This window comes from Suricata suricatta, chromosome 8 (genome assembly GCF_006229205.1).
Source record: "Suricata suricatta isolate VVHF042 chromosome 8, meerkat_22Aug2017_6uvM2_HiC, whole genome shotgun sequence".
NCBI lineage: Eukaryota > Metazoa > Chordata > Mammalia > Carnivora > Herpestidae > Suricata > Suricata suricatta.
This window is the reverse complement of record NC_043707.1, coordinates 23,310,261-23,331,975: the sequence shown is the minus strand read 5'-3', so window position 1 is coordinate 23,331,975 and position 21,715 is coordinate 23,310,261. Positions and strand designations below refer to the sequence as shown.

The 21,715-nt window shown below is 46.5% G+C and overlaps 1 protein-coding gene across 3 annotated transcripts; it reads right to left on the bottom strand.

The window, feature by feature from the left end:
• Positions 1-7,971: 7,971 nt before the first annotated feature.
• Positions 7,972-21,709, bottom strand: KCTD7 (potassium channel tetramerization domain containing 7). 3 transcript variants are annotated; one of them, XM_029949452.1, is made up of 5 exons: positions 21,488-21,709; positions 17,790-17,959; positions 14,627-14,805; positions 13,790-14,162; positions 7,972-8,621 (listed from the first exon to the last, which is right to left on the bottom strand). In XM_029949452.1, the coding sequence occupies exons 1-5, from the start codon at positions 21,629-21,631 to the stop codon at positions 8,597-8,599; spliced, it is 891 nt and encodes a 296-aa protein (XP_029805312.1). In that variant the 5' UTR covers positions 21,632-21,709; the 3' UTR covers positions 7,972-8,596. The 3 variants fall into 3 exon arrangements, with proteins under 3 accessions (XP_029805312.1, XP_029805309.1, XP_029805310.1); XM_029949449.1 differs by lacking the exon at positions 7,972-8,621 and adding an exon at positions 10,313-13,240; XM_029949450.1 differs by lacking the exon at positions 7,972-8,621 and adding an exon at positions 10,313-11,309.
• Positions 21,710-21,715: the final 6 nt, after the last annotated feature.

Genomic DNA, 21,715 nt, shown 5'->3' with positions numbered 1-21,715 from the left:
CCATTTTTATTTGTCTTTCACGATCTCGACATTTTTGAAAAGTATAAGACAGTCATTCTAAAGAATGTTGTGGGGAATAATCTTAGGAATTCCCTGAGCCTGCACTGATGGGTTAACAGGGCAAAAAGAATTACAAAGCCATAGGATGCTCACAGCCAAGTTATGGGTAAGTAAGATTAGGTAAATAAGTATAGAGAGGGCGGGGCAAAGGCCACAGGATAGAGAGGGCGGGGCAAAGGACCCAATACAAAGGTATATGAGGTAAGTAAGATTAGATATTCAGGGCAGATATGTCCCCCCCCCCCCAATTTAGTACTATAGCAGAAAGCTGCTTCCACAGAAGGAGGGGCAAAATTAGGTGAATAGGTAAATAGGGCCATAGACCACCAGCCAGCCCAGGTGAAGCTGCCCAGAGAAGAGCTGATAGCTCGTTGACCCTGAGGTTGCACGCTCTGTCTGTCTTATCCCCTAGGCTAGCTAAGATAAGCAGACATGGTGCCCCATGACTGCCATCTGCCTGGTGCCAGCATTTTTTTTATATTGACCTAAACCCCTAACAGTGTATATCTTCAAAACCCCCTTTTTCTCATGCCCATGAGTTAATGTTCACAGACTAATTGTCTCTTTGTGCATGCCCATCACATTTGTAAGCCTTCTGATCTGAATAAATATGGAGTGAGGACCCTTACTCAGGGCTCTGTCTTTTCCCAGACATTCGCCGTCTCTCACATTTTAATCCTTTGTCCCACTTTCTTGCTGGACAAGAAAGAACTTTAGACCCAGAGTCTACGAGAGAATATCCTTCAGTTTGGGTTTGTCTAATGTTTTCTCATTATTAGATTCAAGTTATTCATTTTGGCAGAGAAATCATATCAATAATGGGTCTTTATCAGGACAAGTCCTTTGAGGAATCTTTCAGGTGTCTGCTCTGTAAAGGTACCATTTTTACCTTTGTAATGAGTTATTTGTAGTTATTTGTATGTTAAAATCTGTTTTTCTTCCAACGTTCAACCATCAGTTTTAGAATCCATTGATAACAGTTGCCATAATCAGTTATAATTATGATGGATGCTAAATGTAGATTTTCTAATCCCATCATTTCCTCTATATTTATTAGCTGACATTTTACTCTAATTAAGAACTTTCCTTGGGGCTCCTGGATGGCTCATTCCATTAAGCATTTAACTTCAGCTCGGATCATGATCCCGCAGTTCATGAGTTTGAGCCTCACATCTGGCGCTCTGCTGTCAGCACAGTGCCTGCTTTGGATCCTCTGTCCCCTTCTCTCTCTGCCCCTCCCCTGCTTCTGCTCCCACTCTCTCTCTCAAAATAAATAAATAAACATTAAAAATAACTTTCCTTTCTACTTCTTTTATATAATTATTTATTTGTGTCAACATAAATTAATGGAATCTTATTTTATTCAGTGGGTTATAAGCCATTTCAGTTGGCCTTTGAACAATGTGACAGTTGGAGGTACTAACCTACTGTTGAAAATCTGCATATAATTTTTGACTCCCCAAAAACTGAACTACTAAAAGCTTACTGTTGACTGGAAGTCTTACTGATAACATAAAAAGGTGTTAATATATATTTTGTATGTTTTATGTATTATATACAGGATTCTTACAATATAATAATGAGTATAGTAATAGTATAGAGTGATACTGAGCATCTTTTCATGTGTCTTCTGGCTATTTGGATGTCTTTTTTGGAGAAATGTCTGTTCATTTCTTCTGCCCATTTTTTTGTTTTGTTTTCTGGGATTATTTGTTTTTTGGGTGTTGATTTGTATAAGTTCTTTATGTATTTTGGATACTAACCCTTTATTGCATATGTCATTTGCAAATATCTTCTCCCATTCAGTACATTGCCTTTTAGTTTTGTTTGTTGTGTTCTTCGCTGTGTAGAAATTTTTTATTTTGATGTAGTCCACATCAGATTTTTTTTTTCTTGAGCATCACACAACACAGAAAGCGTTATTCATCCATACCATTCCAGAGAAAGGCACGCTCACTTTAGTAAGCTGTCATCTTGGGCTTCTGCCAGTTCTCTCTAAATGTGTTTCCATTCATCCTGCTTCTTTTTCTCCTCAGCTGCTGTCCTCCTTTCCTCTTCTGCCTAAAACTTCTGTAGCGCTTGGCTCTGCAGACCACACCAAGGAATAGAGCAGAGTAGGGGCTGTGTTTGATGAGCAGAGACCTGCACTGGCAGCACCACCTTGTGTGTAACCTTAACCAGATTTTTGTGACAGTACTGTAAATGTATTTTCTCATCCTCATGGTTTTCTTAATAACATTTTCTTTTCTCTAGTTTATTTATTGTAAGCATACAGTGTATAGTGTATATAACATACACAATATGTGCATTGATTCTTTATGTTCTTAATAAGGCTTCCAGTCAACAGTAGGCTATTAGTAGTTAAGTTTTGAAGGAATCAAAATTTACATGTGGATTTTCTTCTGCACAGGAGGTTGGTGACCCTAACACCTGCACTGATCGAGGGTCAACTGTACTATCAAATTTTAAAGTGGGAGGAGGTGGAGCTCTATATATAATGAAATGGACAGATCTCCAAAAGATAGTATTAAATGAGAATAGTAGGGTGATGGAGCATGTGGTATGCTACCTTTAGATTTAAATATAGATATATAGGGGTACCTAGGTGTCTCAGTTGGTTGTCTGACTCTTGATTTTGGGTCAGACCATCACCCAGGGTTGTGGGACTGATATCTGTGTCAGGCTTCATGTTGAGTGTGGAGCCTGCTTAGGATTCTCTTTCTCTCCCCCTCTGCCCCTCTCCCCAGCTCACACACTCTCTCTGAAAATAAAAGATGATAGATAGATAGATAGATAGATAGATAGATAGATAGACAGATAGATATTCTCCTAGGATGTGTCTTTTATATATTTTTTCTAGAATATATATGCATATTTTCTAGAATATATATATTCATATACATAGAGGGAGAAAGAGAAGAAGAGAGATACATGTACACTAGAATAGATATGGTATATATAGGAAGAGAATTTTTTTAAAGAATTGGATCATGTGATTGTACAGGCTTGGTGAGTCCAAAATCTGATGGGGGAGGCCAGCAAGTAGGAGGCTCAGGAGAGTTGCAATTTACATTCAAAGGCAGTCTTCTGATGAACCAGGAAGAGCTGATATTGTAGATGAATTCTTAAGGTAGTCTGCTATCAGAATCTCCTTGCACTTGAGGGAGGCCAATCTTTTGTTCTGTTCAGACTTTCAACTAATTGGATGAGGCCAATCTACATTATGGAGGCCAATCTGCTTTACCCAAAGTCCACTGATTTGAATATAAATCTCATCTAAAAACACCCTTACAGGGGCACCTGAGTGGCTCAGTCAGATAAGCGTCCAGCTTCGGCTCAGGTCATGATCTCACGGTTCGTGGGTTCAAGCCCTGCATCAGGCTCTGTGCTGAAAGCTAGCTCAGAGCCTGGAGCCTGCTTCAGATTCTGTATCTCCCTCTCTCTCTGACTCTCCCTGCTCATGCTGTCTCTCTCTGTCTCTCAAAAATAAATAAAAAACACATTGAAATAATTAAGAAAAAAAAAGAAAAAACAAAACAAAAATAAATAAAAAACATTAAAAATTAAAAAAAACCCCACCCTTACAGAAACACCCAGAATAATATTTGCCCAAATATCTGGGTACCGTGGCTCAACAGAGTTGACACATAAAATTAACCATCATAACTCTGCCCCTTGTCAACTTAACACCCATAAGCATCTCTTTAAATCATACTTTATCTCCATACTGAAATCTCTTTACCTGGTGAGTGTCATACTTTCATTCATGAAAGGTCTGGGCCATTAGTAGTCCTGCCTGGACTGGGTTGTTTTCCCTTGATTTTAATCACAGGACATGGTAATACTAAGACACTGTGAGAGGTCTCCTGTCCATCTTCTAGGCAGATCATTTGACAGTCCTTGACTGAGCACCTTTTTCCAGGCACTGTTTTAAGTACTGGGATATAGTTGTGAATGATAGAGGCAAAATTTGTGCCTCCAGGGAATTTATTTAAAAGGAAATAGAGACACAACAAATAAAATTATTACTATTGGTAATAAATGCTATAAAGGAAATAAATCAGGTTATGTAATAGTTAATGAAAATATACTTTATTTGTTAATGTTTTTTTATTTTGTTAGAGAGAGAGAGTAGGGAATGGACACAGAGAGAGGGAGAGAGAGAGAGTATGGAATGGACATAGAGAGAAGGAGAGAGAGAGAGGGAGAGAGAGAATCCCAAGAAGGCTGTGCAGAGTCCAATGGAGGGGTTGACCCCATGAACTGTGAGACTGTGACCTGAGCCAAAATCAAGAGCTGAACACTTAACCAACTGAGCAACCCAGGCACCCCTGGGTTGTGTATTGTAGATAACATGGTCAGAGAAGGTCTCACTGAATGTGTGACAACTGAGGTGGAACATAAAATGGGAAAATGAGCAAGCCCATGAGAAGGCCTGGGGGAAAGGCATTCCAGGGAGAGGAAATGCCAATCACAAAAACCTGAGGCAGGAACTGAAAACAGTCCAGAGCAGAAGATAGGCAACAAGGAGTAGTGTGGAGTGATGAAGCTGGGGGTACACAAGAGCCAGATCAACCAGTGGAAAGACCACTCTGAAAGCAAAGGGTTTTAAGGAGGCATGTTGTAGGATGTAATCAACCCTTTCAAGGCTATCTTGGAAACTAGGTTGGAGGGGGTAATTGGGGGCCAAATTAAGCCAAGAGGTCTTTGTAGTAATGCAGGGTGAGAGATGATGGTGATTCAGACAAGCAAATTTGTCACGTTTTCAAGACAATCTTGAAGATGGATTCAAGACTTGGCAAAGGATTGCGGTAGAAGGTGAGGTAAGGAGGAGAGTTAAAGATGACTCTCAGTTTGGGGTGCCTGGGTGGCTCAGTCGGTTAAGCCTCCGATTTTGGCTTAGGTCATGATCTCATAGTTTGTGAGTTTAAGCCCTCCTCTGGGCTCTCTGCTGACAGCTCAGAGCCTGCAGCCTGCCGCCTGCTTTGGATTCTGTGTCTCCCTCTCTCTCTGCCCCTTCCCTGTTCACACTCTGTATCTGTCTCTGTCTCTCTCAAAAAATAAACATTAAAAAAAAAAGATGACTCTCAGGTTTTTGTTAACTGGGTGGATGGTGGTGCCATTTCCCGAGCTAGAGAAGACGAAACGAAGATGATGTTTGGGGTGGGGAGAGGAAATAAAGAATTCCATTTGGCTATCGTAAGCCTGAGATGGCTAATAGGTGTTGAAGTATCAATAGTTAGCAGGTTATTGGGTATACAATTCGAGGCTGAGGAAAGAGGCCTGAATATAAATTTGGGAGCCATCAGCATATAGATATGCCAGTTACTGATTGCCTCTTAGCTCCATATTCATCCTTCACTGCCTCTGCAAAAATTGGGTTGGGGCCATTGAATATTTTTTCCTTTGCCAATTAACATGATATTAAACTTTGTTAGTAGAAGACATTGGTGAGATGTTGCCAAGAGGAAAGACATTTTCCTTTCCAGTTCTGGTGTGATTGCTCCCAGCCCAGCCTCTTCAGCACCCAGCTCCTAGAGTGCATGAGAGTCGGTGCACAAAAAGGCCAGCACCTTTCCCCAACACTCGCCTTGGGTGGTTTTTTAGTGGTGCTTCTGGCAGAACACCTCTCTGAGCAGATTTTGCCAGCATGCTAGAGGGTGGATTTCCAGCAAGTTCCACCAGCATAGCATCCTGGTGACCTCTCGGCCATTCAGTGAGCCATGGCTATGTCCTCTCCAAAAAGGTCTGGATATCAGCTCTGGAAGAGGGAGCTGTTCTCTATCTCAGCCCTGGGGGGAGCGGCTGCTCCTGTATGCGCTATTCCTATCTTCTTTACAGTTCGCTACTGCCAATTCCTCATTACTCCAATCCTGTTATAATTAATAGTTATTTATATTAAAGATATAAATTGTCCAGATAACTGCATAGTTTTTTTCTCTTGGCTAATACAAATGACTCATTGCAATTCAGGCAAGATCATGCAAGGAGGAGGCAGCCTAGACTGATGTGTCAAATATAAGGTCCCAAGAATTCTCTATGTCCTTCTCCATTTTCAATGGAAGGCACAAGGCATAGCAACAGGGTGGAGCAGAAGCATCTGAGTTCAATTTCCTCTCCTGCCACCCTAGTCAGCCGTTCTAAGAGGATGCAGTCCCTTTTTGTGTCCACGTTGGCAGATGCTGGGCTTTGGCTGGCTTCTGCTGCACGTGGTACCACCCTGCAGCTTGTGATGGCTTCTGAGTCAGCTACAACCAGAGCCAGAATTCCTCTGCTGGCGTCTTTCTTGAGGTCTTGCAAATGGAGCACCTTCTGAAGCCAAAATGTTTGAAAAACATGGCCTGCCCTTCCCGTGTGGACAGAGCTCCCAGTTCCACCTTGACTACTCCAGGCTCCTGCAGACGACATCCCTTAAGGGGTTCTCTCACGTGCCATCTCTGGACCTTGAATCTGTCGGTTATATTGCAACTCTCACACCTACCAAGGTTGTTGGCCTGCCAACCCCAGCATCATGGAGATGTAGAAATAAGGGACAGAGGCTGTCCATGCTTGTGCCTCCTTCTGACCCTTGCCAAGGCACTGAAGTGTGTCTTGGTGGTATAAGGCCAGGATAGGAGAAAAAGGTTTTTAGCTGTTGAAATTCTGGGTCCTTAGTGAGAATTAGGTGAAACCCTTTCCTAAAAATATAGAATGATCAAGTGAGGAAGTTGAGGATCATGAATGAATGGTTACTGCCTATAAATCCCAGAAATCCTGGGGCAAAGAAATCCTGGAGTATCTGGAGAGCCTTCCACCAAAGAAATATTACTTTCTTGTACATTATCATGAGGGCATCTTGGTTAGACTATCTGGAAATTGTACCTCTGGATCTCAATCCGCAAATCCAGGCTGTCCTGGGGGGTGCTGCTGCCTTAAAGTCAGGATTGCCATTCGAGCAATCCCAGCACTGACAAGGTTCAAAATCAGGCAATAATTCCCGTCTCAGTGGAATCCTCTAGGCTAAAGGTCCAGCCTATGTAAGTGGTGGAACATTCCTGCAGGTGACCACAGAGGGGATTCCTCAATGCTCTGCCTCTCTGACTCAATGGAAATTTCCGAATAGGGCTGTATTTGGAAGTATAAAATTAGGCAATTGGGTGGAACATTGTCTGAATATGCCTGGAGGCAGATACATTCTACCTTGACTTCTGGGAGCACCAAGTGGATCATGCCATCCTCATTTTAGCCAATAGTGATGTGGTCAGCTCACCAGGGAAGTCCATATCTTTGTCAGGAAGATGGTGAATGTTGTTTCCAGGAAGAGTATTTTGCTTATCCCTTCCAGAGGTAGAGGAGGGTGAAGCTACCTTATCTGTTCACTGGGGTCCTGCAAGTATCCTCTGCTGCCACTGTGGAAATAGATACCGAGCGTAAAGAGAAAGGCTGAAAAAAGGCTCTTCCAATCCTACCAGGAGAGAAGAAAGAGCTGAACTGGAAAGTCATGGATCTCGGTGCAAAGAGCACTTAACTGACTGAGAAGAAGTTGGGGGCAGTGCTGGACAAAGCATCACTGCTAGGGCTGGCTACCGAATGCTGGATGAGGCAGGGCCAGAAGCAGGCAACCAGCTCTAAAATGCCAAAGATGGGACAGTCAAGAGCAGCGGGAGGGGTGGTGGTGATGGGATGGGGAGATGAAGAGGACATTGTGATGGTAGGCACCCATGACACATGCACACACAGATGTGTCCCTGGGGCAGAGAAAGCTGAGGTAGAGCTGAAGATAAGGATGTGGTGTTGAAAAATGCACTAATAAAAGCATTTATAGGGATTTTAAACCTACTCATAACATTCTAGGGACTTAAACCTACTCGTGATACCATCCAATCCCTTTACAAAAATAACAAAAGTATAAAGAAGATTTCAACTCAATTCTTAACTTATAAATTTTCTTTAACAGAGGTCAAGCTCCAAGTTTTGTGGTACTTTGGGGCTTCTTCCTTAATTTTATTAATAAAGGAGAGAAGTATGTATACATCTATTCTCAAGATCTACTGGTGATAGGCCATCTGTCAAGGTCACATAATACAGGGAAAAAAAACAGGGTCTGTAATACATTGGGAGAATCTTCTAAAAAGTCATGGTTTGTGGAAGGTGATGCAGGTTGCTATTGAGATCACAGAGGGTGAGAAAGGGGCATCACAATCTGATTATGGGCCCCTTTTATGAAGTACTTCAAGTTCAAGATGGTTCAACTCAGTCTTTCCTGCAGTTGTGCTGGATTTTTCTTCCTGGTGTGCAACAGTTCTGTTTCCACTTGATTCCAGGCAGTTGGACGTGGTGGAATCCCAGGATTTCCAGATCATATCATTGCTCAGGAAGGACCAGTGTGTGAAGGAAGAAGTCCTTAGCATTCGGGCACGGGGCTGCCTCGTTCCTAAGGCTGAGTTGACTGTTACTGTGAGCACATGGAGGGAAGGGAGCTCTGTGGAGGGGAAGGTAGAAGCTTGGACATCAGACCTATGACTTTTGTAATTGCACTGTCAGTTTTTCCTTATATTTAGATGACAGAAGAAGATATTTGCCTAAGGGAGAAATGAGATACCTAATGTTCACAGCTAGTAAGATCATTGTAGAAATGACTGGAGAAGGGGGGAAAAAAAACCCCACATAATTACCCTTGCTCCAAACAAGATCTACCTTCACTGGCATCCTATTCATATAAGCGCTTTATTTTAAAACTACGTTAGAAATAAAGTTTAAAATTATGTTTAAAAAATAGAGAATGGTATAAAGTACACGAAAGGAAAAACAAAAGGGTAAGGAGTCAAAAGACAAAAAGTTAAAGGTAAGTAAACACAAGCTTAAGCAACATGCTATAAGTTAAGCAGATCAAAATGAAAGGTAAGTAAAGCTAGCTAAGAGATCATCCTCAAAATGATGACACAAACAGGCAGGGCTGAGACCCAGATCTAAGGGTCATAAGCCCGAAGCCAGGCACACAGCACCCCCCGAGCCACACGAAAGAGCCTCACATTCAATTACTCTCTTGATGCCAGGGGCCCCTGAAGGAGGGCCGAGGCCTCAGGCACACTCCCCACAGGACCAGGCCGCACAGCGCATCTGTGTGGTTAGGCCTGGGGGCTGCAAGAGTCTGATGAACTCAGGCTGTCCCGGATCATTCTGCCACACCCACGGTCCAGCCGGGGAGCCACTACTGACTTCCACTCATTGCCCAGGAGCAGGGTCCTTCTCCATCTAGTAAACATGTGCCCCTTACTAAGAAGGGGGACACACTGTGGACCCCGGCCAGCTCCTTAATTCTCAGGGACTGCTTACGACCTACACATCCAAGGAAGTCTTTCTAATATTCCTTCTGGAGTATCTGCTTTTCAGGTTTCACAGGCTGAAGCAGTTGAGTCTCAGAGGTGGGACACTGGGCTGCCAAAAAGAAGGAAGGGCTGTTGAATACCCGTGAGGATTTCAGAAAAGGGCCCTGGGTTTGAATCCTGACTTGGCCATTTACTAGCTATCTGCCCTTGAGGAAAGTATGTCTCTGTGACCTTCAGCTTCCGACTTCGTAAGTATTATCAGTGTATCGTTACTCTGTGATTGCGTGCACAGTTATTAGGTCAGGGATTACATCTGGCACGGGTAATACAGTGCGTTGGTTAAAAGTCAGAATAAGCAGAGATTTAAGGAAGCAGTTGGAGGGCAGCATGCCTACCCAGCATGTCAGAACTCACCTTTCCATGAAGGTGACTCCATTAAGTGACTCCATGGGGCATCCTGATGAGGACACTCATTAGTCAAGCTCTGCTTTCCATTTTCCTCAGCGAAGGGTCTTAACCACTGAGGCTCACATGCGCTTAGAGCCATTTATCTGCCCCTTGAAAGGAGTGGTGACACGACAGGAGGGATTTCTTTCAGAACCACCTGACATGGCTGTCGGCCACATATGTGCAACACGTGCAACATGTGCAGCTGTGCTATCTTCGTCCCCTGAAGCGGGCAGAGCTGTGTGCACAGGCTGGGTGGGCACACTCCCACCCGGAACAGACACGAGGTGACAGTAACTGTAAAAGGGCCTTCCTGGGGCCCATCTCCCTCCAACTTCAAGTCGGGGCAGAAGTTCAGGGGCTGGTCTCAGGAAAAGCCTCTTTTATTTAGCCGAGTGTCCCAAAATATGACACATTTTAAGCAGCAATCAAGACTCACACAGTGGGGGGCAGAGGAGGGATGAGAGTAAGTCTCTGAAAAAGAAAGGCACAGCACCCAGGTTCTAATTCTTTACTTTAATGCCACGTGAGGGGACTGAGGCTCCATGCACCCACGCGCTCACAGACGGGGTAAACGAACATAGGAAATGTTATACCATGTACACGAACCCGACACCCTACAGAAGGGAGACAGTGGGCCCAGGTGACACCCCTCCCCCATACCCCAGAGGCAACCTGTTCCTATACCCAGTCTTCCTATACCCTGCCAACCCGCCCTTCTCCCAAGTCACATACGTATACATGGGTGTTTCTTCCAGAATTCTAAAAAGGGCCTCTCCCACCCCAGCCCCTCACACTCCGGCTTCTGATGAACACAGAACAAAAGCCTCCCTCTCTTAAAGATTACAAGGTGGACACTGCCTTCATGAAGGAGCCCCGGCAAAATGGTACCCAAGAAAGCTTAATCACTTACAATCAAATATGGACAGAAGGTCCGCAGAAGGATACTTGAAATTCTAACTGGGATCAGTGTGAGTAGTTTTTGTTTTGTTGTTGTTGTCGTTTGTCTTAACTTCTTCAAAATCCAGCTTAGACCAAGACCGCACACTGAGGCTCACGCCACTTTGTGGTCTGCAAACGTCATTCTTCCTAGTCTTCCGACAAGCGACTCAGAACAGGAAGAAAATGTCACCTGACCAGCCTGAGGCACACGGTTCAGACAGCTCCCAGAATACCCCCAGCCCCAGGAAGGAAGAATAGAAACTTTCAGAGCACAGCGGCCTCCTTTCCACGTGATAAGCACTGGACAGCCTCGTGAGTTAACGAGAAGCAGAATAAAGGTGGTGACGAGTCCTCTGTTTCTTCTATTTAGAGTGTTACTCAAAAAATTCCCCCTTCTGGGATGGTGTGATGTGTTCCATTGTGGTTTTGTTCAATCTTTTTTGTTGTGATTAATTAACATTTTCATTTTTATTGAACGTTGCTGTGGCTGCTCTTGCACCATACAATCCTGTATCCTAAAACTTTCACCTTCCCAACCAGTGAGGGTGACACCTGGGAGCAAAGGTGCCCAAAGTCAACACAACGGAAGCTCCAAAGGCAGACCTTTTGGTTTGACCCATCAACATTATGCACAAGAATGCTATGAAAATACACTCCCTTTTGATGGAGAAGACGTGTTCATCCTTTGGGGCCCTCCTTCCTAATCCAACCCTTCTTATGCTCTAGCCTTGACCAGTTCGAGATGAGAAAGGAGACAGCCGGGAGAAGTCTCTTCCTCAGATATGACCTTTATTTGGAGGCCAGTACCACAAACCGCCACATCCAAAAGCACTTTTCAGCCTGGCCTTGGCTTCTCATCAGAGAATGGCCAAACTGGGCCGCCGAATTCTTTTACTTCAAAGGGCTCTAAGCTGGCTGCCAGTCTCGCTGCCTGGTCTACTGGCCCAGCGCCTCGTCTCCCCCACAATGGCACGGAACACACCATTGTGGGAACAACACAGGGGCAGAGCGGATCCAAAGGGGTGCCTCTAGCAAGAGGCACGAGGACAGTGCCCTTGTGCAGCACCCCTGTAGCCCCAAGCTTGTCTTCAGGACCTGTTTTTGGGCAAGCTGATCACTCTACCTTACGTGTCTGGGCTCTAAATAACCAAGTGCGGTGACGCTCTGTGACAAGGATGGGAGAGAGAAGAGGCCCAGGCCAGATTCCTGAAAACACTGGGATTAATTGTCTGCTTTCTACTCACACTGCACTTTCTCCTGAATAGCCTGCCTCAGTGTCTGTCTAAAAATGAATCTGTATTAGGCAGTAACACCAACTGGAGCAACTTAAACGAGAGACTTCTGTTAGGACAAGACAAGAGGCATGCTGGTGGGCTAAGTCTCAAGCAGGGACATCAACTCCAGGAAAGTGAGGATTCTTTTGTGGGTGAGGACAATAGAGAGAGAATGCATATCTCGGAACCTGAACAACTGACTGTATACTTTCCTCTTAGACCTCATCCTATACGTCTGTTCCACCATAAAGACAGTGTGCGAGTGCAAAACCATGCCCTGGCATCCCTGTTCCCACAGAGGGCCAGGAGATCGCTGCCCTGGGAAGGAGCTCTGCCAAGGTCCAAGGCTTGGCCTTCTCTTCCTCAGAAGGACACCGACATCTTTAGCTATCCCTTCCCTCCCTCACCAATCTGGTCTTGTGGGACTGAGACCCAAGAGGCTGTCCTCACTAGTTTTTTTATATATAAAAAACTCTCTACAAAACACCCAGGAATAGTCGAGCACAATCATGATCACAGGGAGGAGTCCTTACTGCAGCACAGAGATCGTATCTTCCAACTACTGGTGCTGCGGAGCTCTCCCCTTCGGAGATGCACGCCTGCGTCCTGACTGCCTGCCCTGGTTGGCACATGGAGCAAAAGGAAATGCAGTGGGAACAGAACCGTGTGGGTCTTTCTCGCTCTCTGAATGTGGACAGTAAAACCTGATGGAGGTCTGCTGCTGACTTCCCACAGCCCCCGGGATAGCTGTGCCTCCCCCCCCCCCGGCCTCTCTTCGCTTTCTCAGAACGCACACTCTCCTAGGAGAACATTAGCAGGATAGAGCAATAGGGTTAAAAAAACAAGGGGTTTCTATCTAAGGAGGTTCACCACAAATTGGATGCTAACACATGAAATGGCAGCCAAAGAGCTATTTTGAGCCTCTAGAAAGGATGTTACATCTCAAAGATAACAGAAGATCTATGCGACTTGCCTGCTTGATTCAGGGAAATCTTCAAAAGGAACCTCTGAAGTCTGCATTACAGCCCTGAGAAGACACCGCTTCAAGCAAGCAAGGTTGGTGGAAGGTAGGAGAAGCCAAGGCCCTGCGGCAGGGCTGTAAACATTGTGCTTTTCTAAGGCCAACCTGGTACATGGCTTTGGCAACTACGGTTACATCTCCAGAAGGTGGTGAAGAAGCTGTTCCAGGAGGAAGAGTCTTTCCACACCCTAAAACAAAGCAGGGAACTATCCCCGGGGAAAGAGGGCCAGAAGATGCTGCTTCTTCCGCCAGGGGCTGTGGGCAGCTACTTGGGTAAACCCCCATCATACTCTGTGTTCACACCTAGACTCTAGGCACGAGGAAGGGACACTTGAACAGGGTTGAGGAAGTGATTATGCCGACGACACTTTGCTAACGTGGCTCTAAAAAGGGCAGAAACTCTCTTGCAAGATCAAGAGGGTGACAAAACCTCTCTGGACTTTCCGGTCAAGCCCTAGCAAGCCAGACCCCCATAAGCCTCGGGCAAAGACCACTGTGCCTAGAGGAAGGGTCAGGTGAATCCAGGCACCAGGTCCCTGTGGGCCACAAGCCCTGAGCCTGACCCCGAGGTACAGCTGGGAGACCTTCGTCCCCTTGGAGCTGTGCCTCAGGACTTGGTCCTCACCTCAGCAGGTCTGGGGCAGTCAGTGTCCCTTCCAGGGATCTTACTCCCAGCGCCACTAAGGGGAACGGACACTGTCCCTGATAGGACTCTGTTCCCTAACCGGGCTACTCACCACCATGTGATCTTGAACTCATAGATGGGGCGCTTGCAGTAGTAGTGGTTGATGAGGTGCTTGTCACACACCCCAATGCACTGATGGTCCACAGTGAGGCCCTGGGCTGAGAGGTCCGTGACCAGGCAGTGAAGGAGGTCATAAACATCAGCCACAGCCTCCCAGGGCCCAAAAGACACATCCACTTCGCAGTGGTGCTCAAACAGCTGCCCGTCACTCTCGCTCCGCTCGAAGCGCAGGGAGTTGAGAAGCGGACACTCATAGGGGGTGATAGGCATCTCCTCCTTGAAGACACAGACCTTGAGCTTGGCAAAACGGGCCTTCCGCTGCACTGCACGCAGCCGGGCGATCTCCACAATCCGCTCCAAATGGTCTATGGGGGTGAACACAGCACCCATCACTGCGACAGGGGTCAGGAGGTGGGGAGGGGGAGGCGGTGGGCAAGGCAGTCTCACTCAGGGCACAAAGAGAGGGCCCCAGTGAAGGCATGATCCAACAGGGAAGAGGCGGGTCCTGGGGAAGGGACTCTGTGGAGCTATGCAGGGCACAAACTTCAACAGGAATCATGGATCTCCAAGGCAAAAGGAAACCAAAGGATAGAATGAGGACGATCCTTTTGAAACATGACTTGATGTCACAGGTAAAGTGGCCCCTATTTAACCCAAGTCTTCCAAATTTGACTCAGAAGGGAGGGCAGAAAGGGAAGCAGGAATCTCTGGTCTTGAGTAATATACATGCATCTGGGACCCGCCTCTCCTGGTGAAGACCTGGGCCCACACAGGTGCCGTGCACCCTCCTTTCCCGCACCTCGAGCACCCCGGGCAGGCGGCCCCTTACCTTTGTAATAAGGCATGAGTCCCAGAAATGCCTGGCGCACTTTCTCCCCCTTCAGAGGCTGCATGTTCTCTAGCTGCTCCAGGAGGGGCCCGATGGCATAGTACTGAGCCTCTTTGTACACAGCCCGTACGCGCTCCCGGGGTGGCAGGTCCCCTGAGCGCAGGAAATTCAGCACATCTCTGAGAAGGAAGGAAAGAGGGTTGGTGAGAAGCAGCTTATGGATCTGGGCAGTGCCCCACAGTGGTTAGAGCACAGAGTCTGGAACCAGACTACCAGCTGTGTGACCTTGGCGAGGTGAACTTGACCTCTCTATGTCTGGATTTTTCCATCTGTAAAATGAGGGAAAATTAAAAACTACCTTGTAATGGTATGAAGGGATTAAATGATTTAATATATAAAAAGTGCTTAGAAAATACCTGGCATAAGGCAAGTCCTCAATAAGCACTAGTACCTGTTATTATCAGTGTTATTATTATTACGTTTATAATTATCATTAGGTATAGTACACTTATTTTATTAGGTATTATTATTGGGCATATATAGGAATAATGGACAAATACATATTCTAGGCTCCTTAAGACATATATATTTAAATTGAGGGATAATTAATATGCAACAAATGCACAGATCTTTTTTTTTTCAAATGTACAGATCTTAATTGTATAGTCTGATTATAACCACTGCCTAGGCCAAGATATAGAACATTTCTATCTCCTTAAAGTTTCCCTCTGCCTCTTCTCAATCAATCCCAGAATTCTTCTATCATATCAACAAAGATTAGTTTTGCCTCATCTTGAAATTCATATAAGTGGAGGCACACAGTAGGTTCTCTCCTGTGCCTAGCTTCTCTCCTTCAACACAATGTTTCTGGGATTCATCCCTTATAATGTACCAGTACTTTGTTTCTATTTATTGCTAAGTAGAGCAGCATTGGTTGGATCTACTACAGCTGATTTACCCATTGATGGACAGTTGAGTTGTTTCTAGTTTGGGGCTCTTATGAGTAAAGCCGTGATGAACACTCCTGTGTAAGACTTTCTGTGGACATATGCACCAACTTCTCTTGGCTACATATCAGGAGACTTGTTCAGCCATAGGAGAAGTGCATGCTTAACAAAACGGTTGTTGCATTTCACGTTTCCACTAGTGATGTGGAAGCGTTCCCCATTTTCTATATTTCCTTGCCATTCGTCTTATTCTGTAGCTATATGGACAGCAAATGCTATCCTGGATGCCTGGACAAATTGGTTCCTGGAATGAATAAAATCACATACTGCAGTTTCTTAAAATAAAAATTCAGTTACTTTAATTCTATCTTCAGATTCTTTGGCACTAAGAGGAATCAGAGCCATCGCCAGTTAAGTGTGGGAAGGTCTCTTCTGTAAAGAGATGGGAGTAAACCCCCAGATCAAGCTGTTGCCTCAATAGTTCGTCTGTGACCGTTAACATTCACTAAGTATTAATCTGGGTCAGCTACTATTCATGTGTTATCCCATTCAATCCCTTCAATGACATTTAAGTGCCATCTTAGGTCCATTTTTAAATTAAGAAAAAGAGGGGCTCAGAGAGGTTAAAGGATACCCTTACTCAAGGAGCCAAAGCTAGCAGAGGCCCAGATGCAGACATGGCTGACTCCACACCCACTCTAGCCTAGACTCTAGTCCAAAGTGCTGTTCACCGATCACAGTGGGTGATCGCCCCAGGTGGTGACCCAAGCAGCCTCCCTGGTGGGTGCCAGGGGCACAGGAGCTGCCCCAGCAGAGAAATGTACCTGATGTTACCTTAGTTTATTTTCTCTGAGTCTTTAAGCAACTTCATCTGCTGATGATGAATCACAGACGGTTGGAGTCTAGCAGCCTGAGGATAAATGCCACAACACCCTGCTTTCTGCCACACCCTGGCCCACTCTGACCTTCTCCAGCCATGGCCACCTGGGCATGGGCACATCAGCCTAGAGCCAAACCCTGTTCCTCCTCCCCACAACCCCTTCCCAAGTTAGTCCTCTAGGATCTGAAGCAAACCTTGGTCTGCTCTGAGAAGCGACCCCGGGGCGAGGCCCAGAGAAGAGTGCCGTGTGAGCTGCCAGCTGGGACCAGCACTTTCCTCCCCCAAACAGCCTGCAAACAAAAATCTTTTTATAGCTCTGCAGAGCGATGTGACACTTTGTTTTCTCAGCATTGGAGGCAGCTGACAGCCCAACGGGGGAAACCCAGATGCTTCAAAGCAAATCGTATGACCAGAGGCTCCTTTCTGAGGATAAAAATGACCTTTCTCCCCATGCGGGCAATCCTGTCTGGAGGCCAGCACAGACACGCGGTGGCCAGACACGTTCTGACCCCTCAGCCAATTTGCTGAAGGTCAAGAACCATGTTAGTTCTGTGGTCATCTCCAAAGGTAGACTGAAGGGGCAAAGAGCTCCCACCACACGCTCTGGAAGGACCTGGCCAGGGGTCCCACCAAGGCTGTTCACGTAACCGGCATGGCAGGCCTGTGAGGCAGCCATGATTATTTCTCAGTTCACAAACAAGGAGACTAAAACATAAAGTCCTTAAACTGTTTATGCATAAGGTGTCAGAAGTCCTTCCTTGGGAAGGGCCATTTTCTTTTTTGAGATTGTGTCTTTTCATGTTTTAGTGTTAAAATGACAGTCACAGTTGAAGGTGTTTTTTTTTTTTTCCCTAAAGGCTTTTCTTGGAAAAATTTAAGGATGGCAATCACTAGTTTGCGTTTCCTTCACCTTTTCTGTTCATTTGTTTTAAACTATCAAAGAAACTCTGAGAACCACTGTCATATACCATGTCCCTTCCTAAAGGCAACGTGGAGCCCCAGAATCTGGATCTGAGGATATTCCCCACAAAGCTGTTTTGGGCTCCCCTACCTACAGGTGGGGTCACACCTATTCCACACAGGTGACAACATCCTGGTCTCCAACCGCATCACATCCAGCCAGCGTGCATCACCTGGGCTCTCTCTGGCTGTCCTGGTCGCCACCGGAAAAGACACTACGACTTTTGATCCAATTCGATAAGCACATTTACTAAATTCCATCAGTACATTGGCTCTATTCTTTTCCAGGTATTAATGGAAGATACCAAAGCCCCATACCGAAGCCCAGGTCCTACTCACTAGGACCATAAAGTTGGTCACAGAGGGAGAAACATACCCAAAGTGGGTGCCATCCCGGTCAATGAAATAGCGGCCCTCGGCGTCGGTGGGAATGTAATGTCGCCCGCTGAACATGGCCGCCAGCATGGTGTCTTCATAGCGCCGCAGGGTGGACAGGCGTGTGGTGAAGTGAGCCCCTCCAATGTTAAGGGGGACAACCTCAGGAAACTGGAAAGGAACCACCGGCACTTTCAGCCAGGCATTGGAGAATGAGAACAGAGGCCGCTCTGACTGTGGTCTTCTGGGGTCTTACTGGTGCTACCCCATTCAGTGGCCCAAGGCTAAAATCCAGGAGTCTTTCTGAATGCCCTCCTCTCTCCTCTCTTTGCCCACACTCTTACCGACTCTCCCCCCAATAGCCATGAAATCAGGCCTCCCCACCCCCAATCCTACTATCGCTGCTCTAGAGTTCAAAGCCATCATTGTTCCCCTTTCCACTTCCAAATGTATCATTTTTACGCCCTTGCTCATGTTGTCTTCTCTGTCCAGAATGTTCTTTCCGCTCTCCCTTTGTCCATCTAGCAAATGCAGGTGCCCCCTAGGTGGTGTATGTTGTTCACTGCTCAAGGACACTGACCTCAGAGTGATTTGCTAGCCCAGCTGTGTGTCCTTTCTCTAATACACCCCAAGGCATCATATAGGTTAGCAGCATCCGCTCATTCTAAAAGTTTCTCTTTGGGGAGCTTGGGTGGTTCAGTTGGTTAGGTAGCTGACTTGATTTCAGCTCACGTCATGATCCTAGGATTGTGAGATCGAGCCCCACGCTGGGCTCCATGCTGAGCATAGAGCTTGCTTAGGATTCTCTCTCTCCCTCTGTCCCTCCCTAAGTCGTGTGCACATGCACGTGCTCTTTCTTTCTTAAAAAATAAGAGTTTCTCTTTAAGTCTCCCATTTCTGCTCTGTTGTTCCTCACGTGCACCGAAGACAAGAGTTCACTGAACGTTCCCTCCATTGTGCCTTCACCACGGACCACACGCTCTCCTCTGTCAGAGTCCTAGCACGGTACACCGACAGTTATTTTCCTCTGTCAGCCCACCCTCTAGACCTCAAGCTTCCTGAGGGCAGGGACAGCACCTTGTTCACTAACCATGAGGCCACCCACAGCAGGGCTCAGAGATGTTTGTGGGACCATGCCAAGGATCCACTCCTCATTCTTTGTACCTCACCGCTTCTCTCTCACTCTGTAGAGTGACATCAGTCCCCCAGTCCAGCTAAGGTTCTGGAGGCAAGGTCAGGGAGAGGGACAGGGAAAGATGGTATAGATTTGCCAGGAGAAGCTCTAGGTTCTCCCTAAAATACTCGGGACCTTTTTTGAGGGGAGTGGAAGGGGGAATATCTTTCATGGCTTGCGATTTTAAAGAAATGAAGCCTGGGACACCTGGGTGGCTCAGTTGGTTGAGCGTCCGGCTTCAGCTCAGGTCATGATCTCACAGTTTATAGGTTCGAGACCCGTGTCAGGCTCTGTGCTGACAGCTAGCTCAGAGCCTGGAGCCTGTCTTTAGATTCTGTGTCTCCCTCTTTCTCTGATCCTCATGCTCTCTCTCTCTCTCTCTCTTAAAAATAAAAAATAAAAAATAAAAGAAAAAGAAAACATTAAAAAAAATAAAGAAGGGGCGCCTGGGTGGCTCCGTCGGTTGAGCATCCTACTTAGGCTAGGTCATGATCTCACAGTTTGTGATTTGAGCCCCAAGTCGGGCTCTGTGCTGGCAGCTCAGAGCCTGGAGCCTGCTTTGGATTCTGTGTCTCCCTCTCTCTCTGTCCCTCCCCCATCCATGCTCTGTTTCTCTCTGTCTGAATAATAAACAAACATCAAAAAAATTAAAAAAATAAAATAAAGAAATGAAACCAGTTCTAATTTTCCCACAAACCACTAGATTGACTAAAATTTTATACCAGTGCATACTTTTCAATATTACAACATTTCTAAGGCTCCAATGTATATTTATCTAGATAGTTCTTTCCCCCAGCTTTCCAGTGTTGTTTTCCACATTTTTTAAAGGCATAGATTACACATGGTATTACATTAGTTTTGGGTATATGACACAGTGATTTGACAAGCCTTTACATGGTATGCTTCCAAGTGTAGCTACAGCCCGTCACCATACATTGCTATTATTATTTCACTGTATTCCTTATGTTGTACTTTTTATCCCCATGACTTATTCATTCCATTACTGGAAGCAAATACTTCCCACTCCCCTTCACCCATTTTGCCCATCCCTCCACCCTCCCTGCCCTCTGACAACCATCAGCTTGTTGTCTCTGTATTAATGGGTCTATGTATGCTTTGGTTTTCTTTGTTTTGTTTTGTTTTTTAGATTCCACATATTAGTAAAACAATATCAATCCTTAAATCCTTTGTGAAATAAAGTAGGATACAAATACATTAAATCAGAGTTACCCAGAGCCTAGTGCAATGCCTGGGACTCAGTAAAGACCCAAATATGCATTAAGTGTAGGAGTGAATGAATGAATGAGCGAATGAATGAATGAAATTGAAAGGTTATGCACAGTTCTTCTCTGTGTATGCGCTGTGACTCTTCTGTAACCAAAGGATAGCAAACGCCTTCTACGCAATCTATAGCTCCAATAAAACTATTCGACGTGCATAGCAAGGACTCAAATATTATTTCAGGATAAGAATACTTAACATTTCTGGAGCTCTGTACACCTTTTCCAAGGATATCTCATCCCAATCCAAGTGTTTGCTCCATAGGAGAGCGGAAGAGACTGAGGCACAGAGGAAACAGCAACCAAAACCGGTGTGGGATCTCACATGGAACAGTGTATCTGTGGGGGAGCTGGCGCTACAGTCTCTGGGTCTCAGGCTCTTTCTCTCAAACCCCATTGTTCCCCCATGGCAGTGCATGAAAAGTGAGCTTTCTCCCGACCCCCCCCCCTCAACCGCAGAGTACTTCTAGAGTTGTGCTCCTTGTTCTAAGTGTTTCATGACGTTGAGGGCACAGGATTTTAACCCCAGCCCAGCCCTGTCCCTCTGGAGCTGTCCATTCTCCTAGGACTCCTCCAACATCACGGGCTCCCACATCCAGCACCACCTCAGCTCCTACCTCCCAGTCTCCCTCTTCAGCGCCCAGCAGCACCCCATCTTCCCTCCTCTTTTCCTTTCTCTTGAGGGACATTTCAGCTCTAAATGTGATACTGTCATACACACGAAGACCAGTGGGAGCACCATGGCACAGGAGGCAGGGGAGGAAAGCCATGGAGTTGTCAGGTGAGTGTGGACACATCTATTACTCAGCCCTCCTCTTACCTGCACAGAGCCCCTTACCCAACTTTCTGGGCAGCTGCAGGTTGGGTCTGGGCAACCATGAAGGATACCTCTTGGATTTTCTAGAAGACCCTCTCATCCCTTGGGGCTCTGAGGTCCCCTTCCCACAGACTACCCTCCCTCTTCCAGTTGGCCCGATGGGACATAGGGGTGGGAGTAAACCAACCTTGCAGTCAGCGAATACAGAAAGAGGGGGGCGTGGGATGCGGGAATCAGGTGCCCCAGGGACAGGAAGACACACCTGTGCGTTTTACCGGACGTAGAGTGGGCTGGGGAGCTCGGTCCTCTGGCGCCGCCCTCTGCCCCACCCCTGAGCCCAGCCTCGGCGCGGTACACACCCAAGGTCAGCTCTGCTGGGCATCTGCTCCTCCCTCTACCTCCCTTCCCACGCCCCACCCCCCGGGTACCTCCTGGGGCAGCAGGGGCAGCGCGTGCCCCGCCTGCGTGGCCGTCGGGGTGGCCGGCTCCAGAAAGTCGTCTTCGGCGTCGGAGCTGGACATGGCACCGTCCGGGCGACGGCTGTCTGGCTCCCGCCCCGTGACTACCACCATCCCTCTGGCTCTGGACAGTGGGCGCGGCTTCGGGCGGGCGGGCGGCGGCGGCAGCGGCCCTGGGCACTAGCGCCGAGCCGCGCC

Bases quoted from the DNA above. Each gene is read 5' to 3' on its own strand.
- KCTD7 (XM_029949449.1), bottom strand. From the start codon at position 21,631: ATGGTGGTAGTCACGGGGCGGGAGCCAGACAGCCGTCGCCCGGACGGT. The intron at 14,806-17,789 runs GTATGTTTCTCC...CTTCCTTCTCAG, and splicing joins CGGGATGGCACCCACTTTGG to AGATGTGCTGAATTTCCTGC. The intron at 13,241-13,789 runs GTGAGTAGCCCG...GCTTTGTTTTAG, and splicing joins GAGTTCAAGATCACATGGTG to GGTGTGGAAAGACTCTTCCT.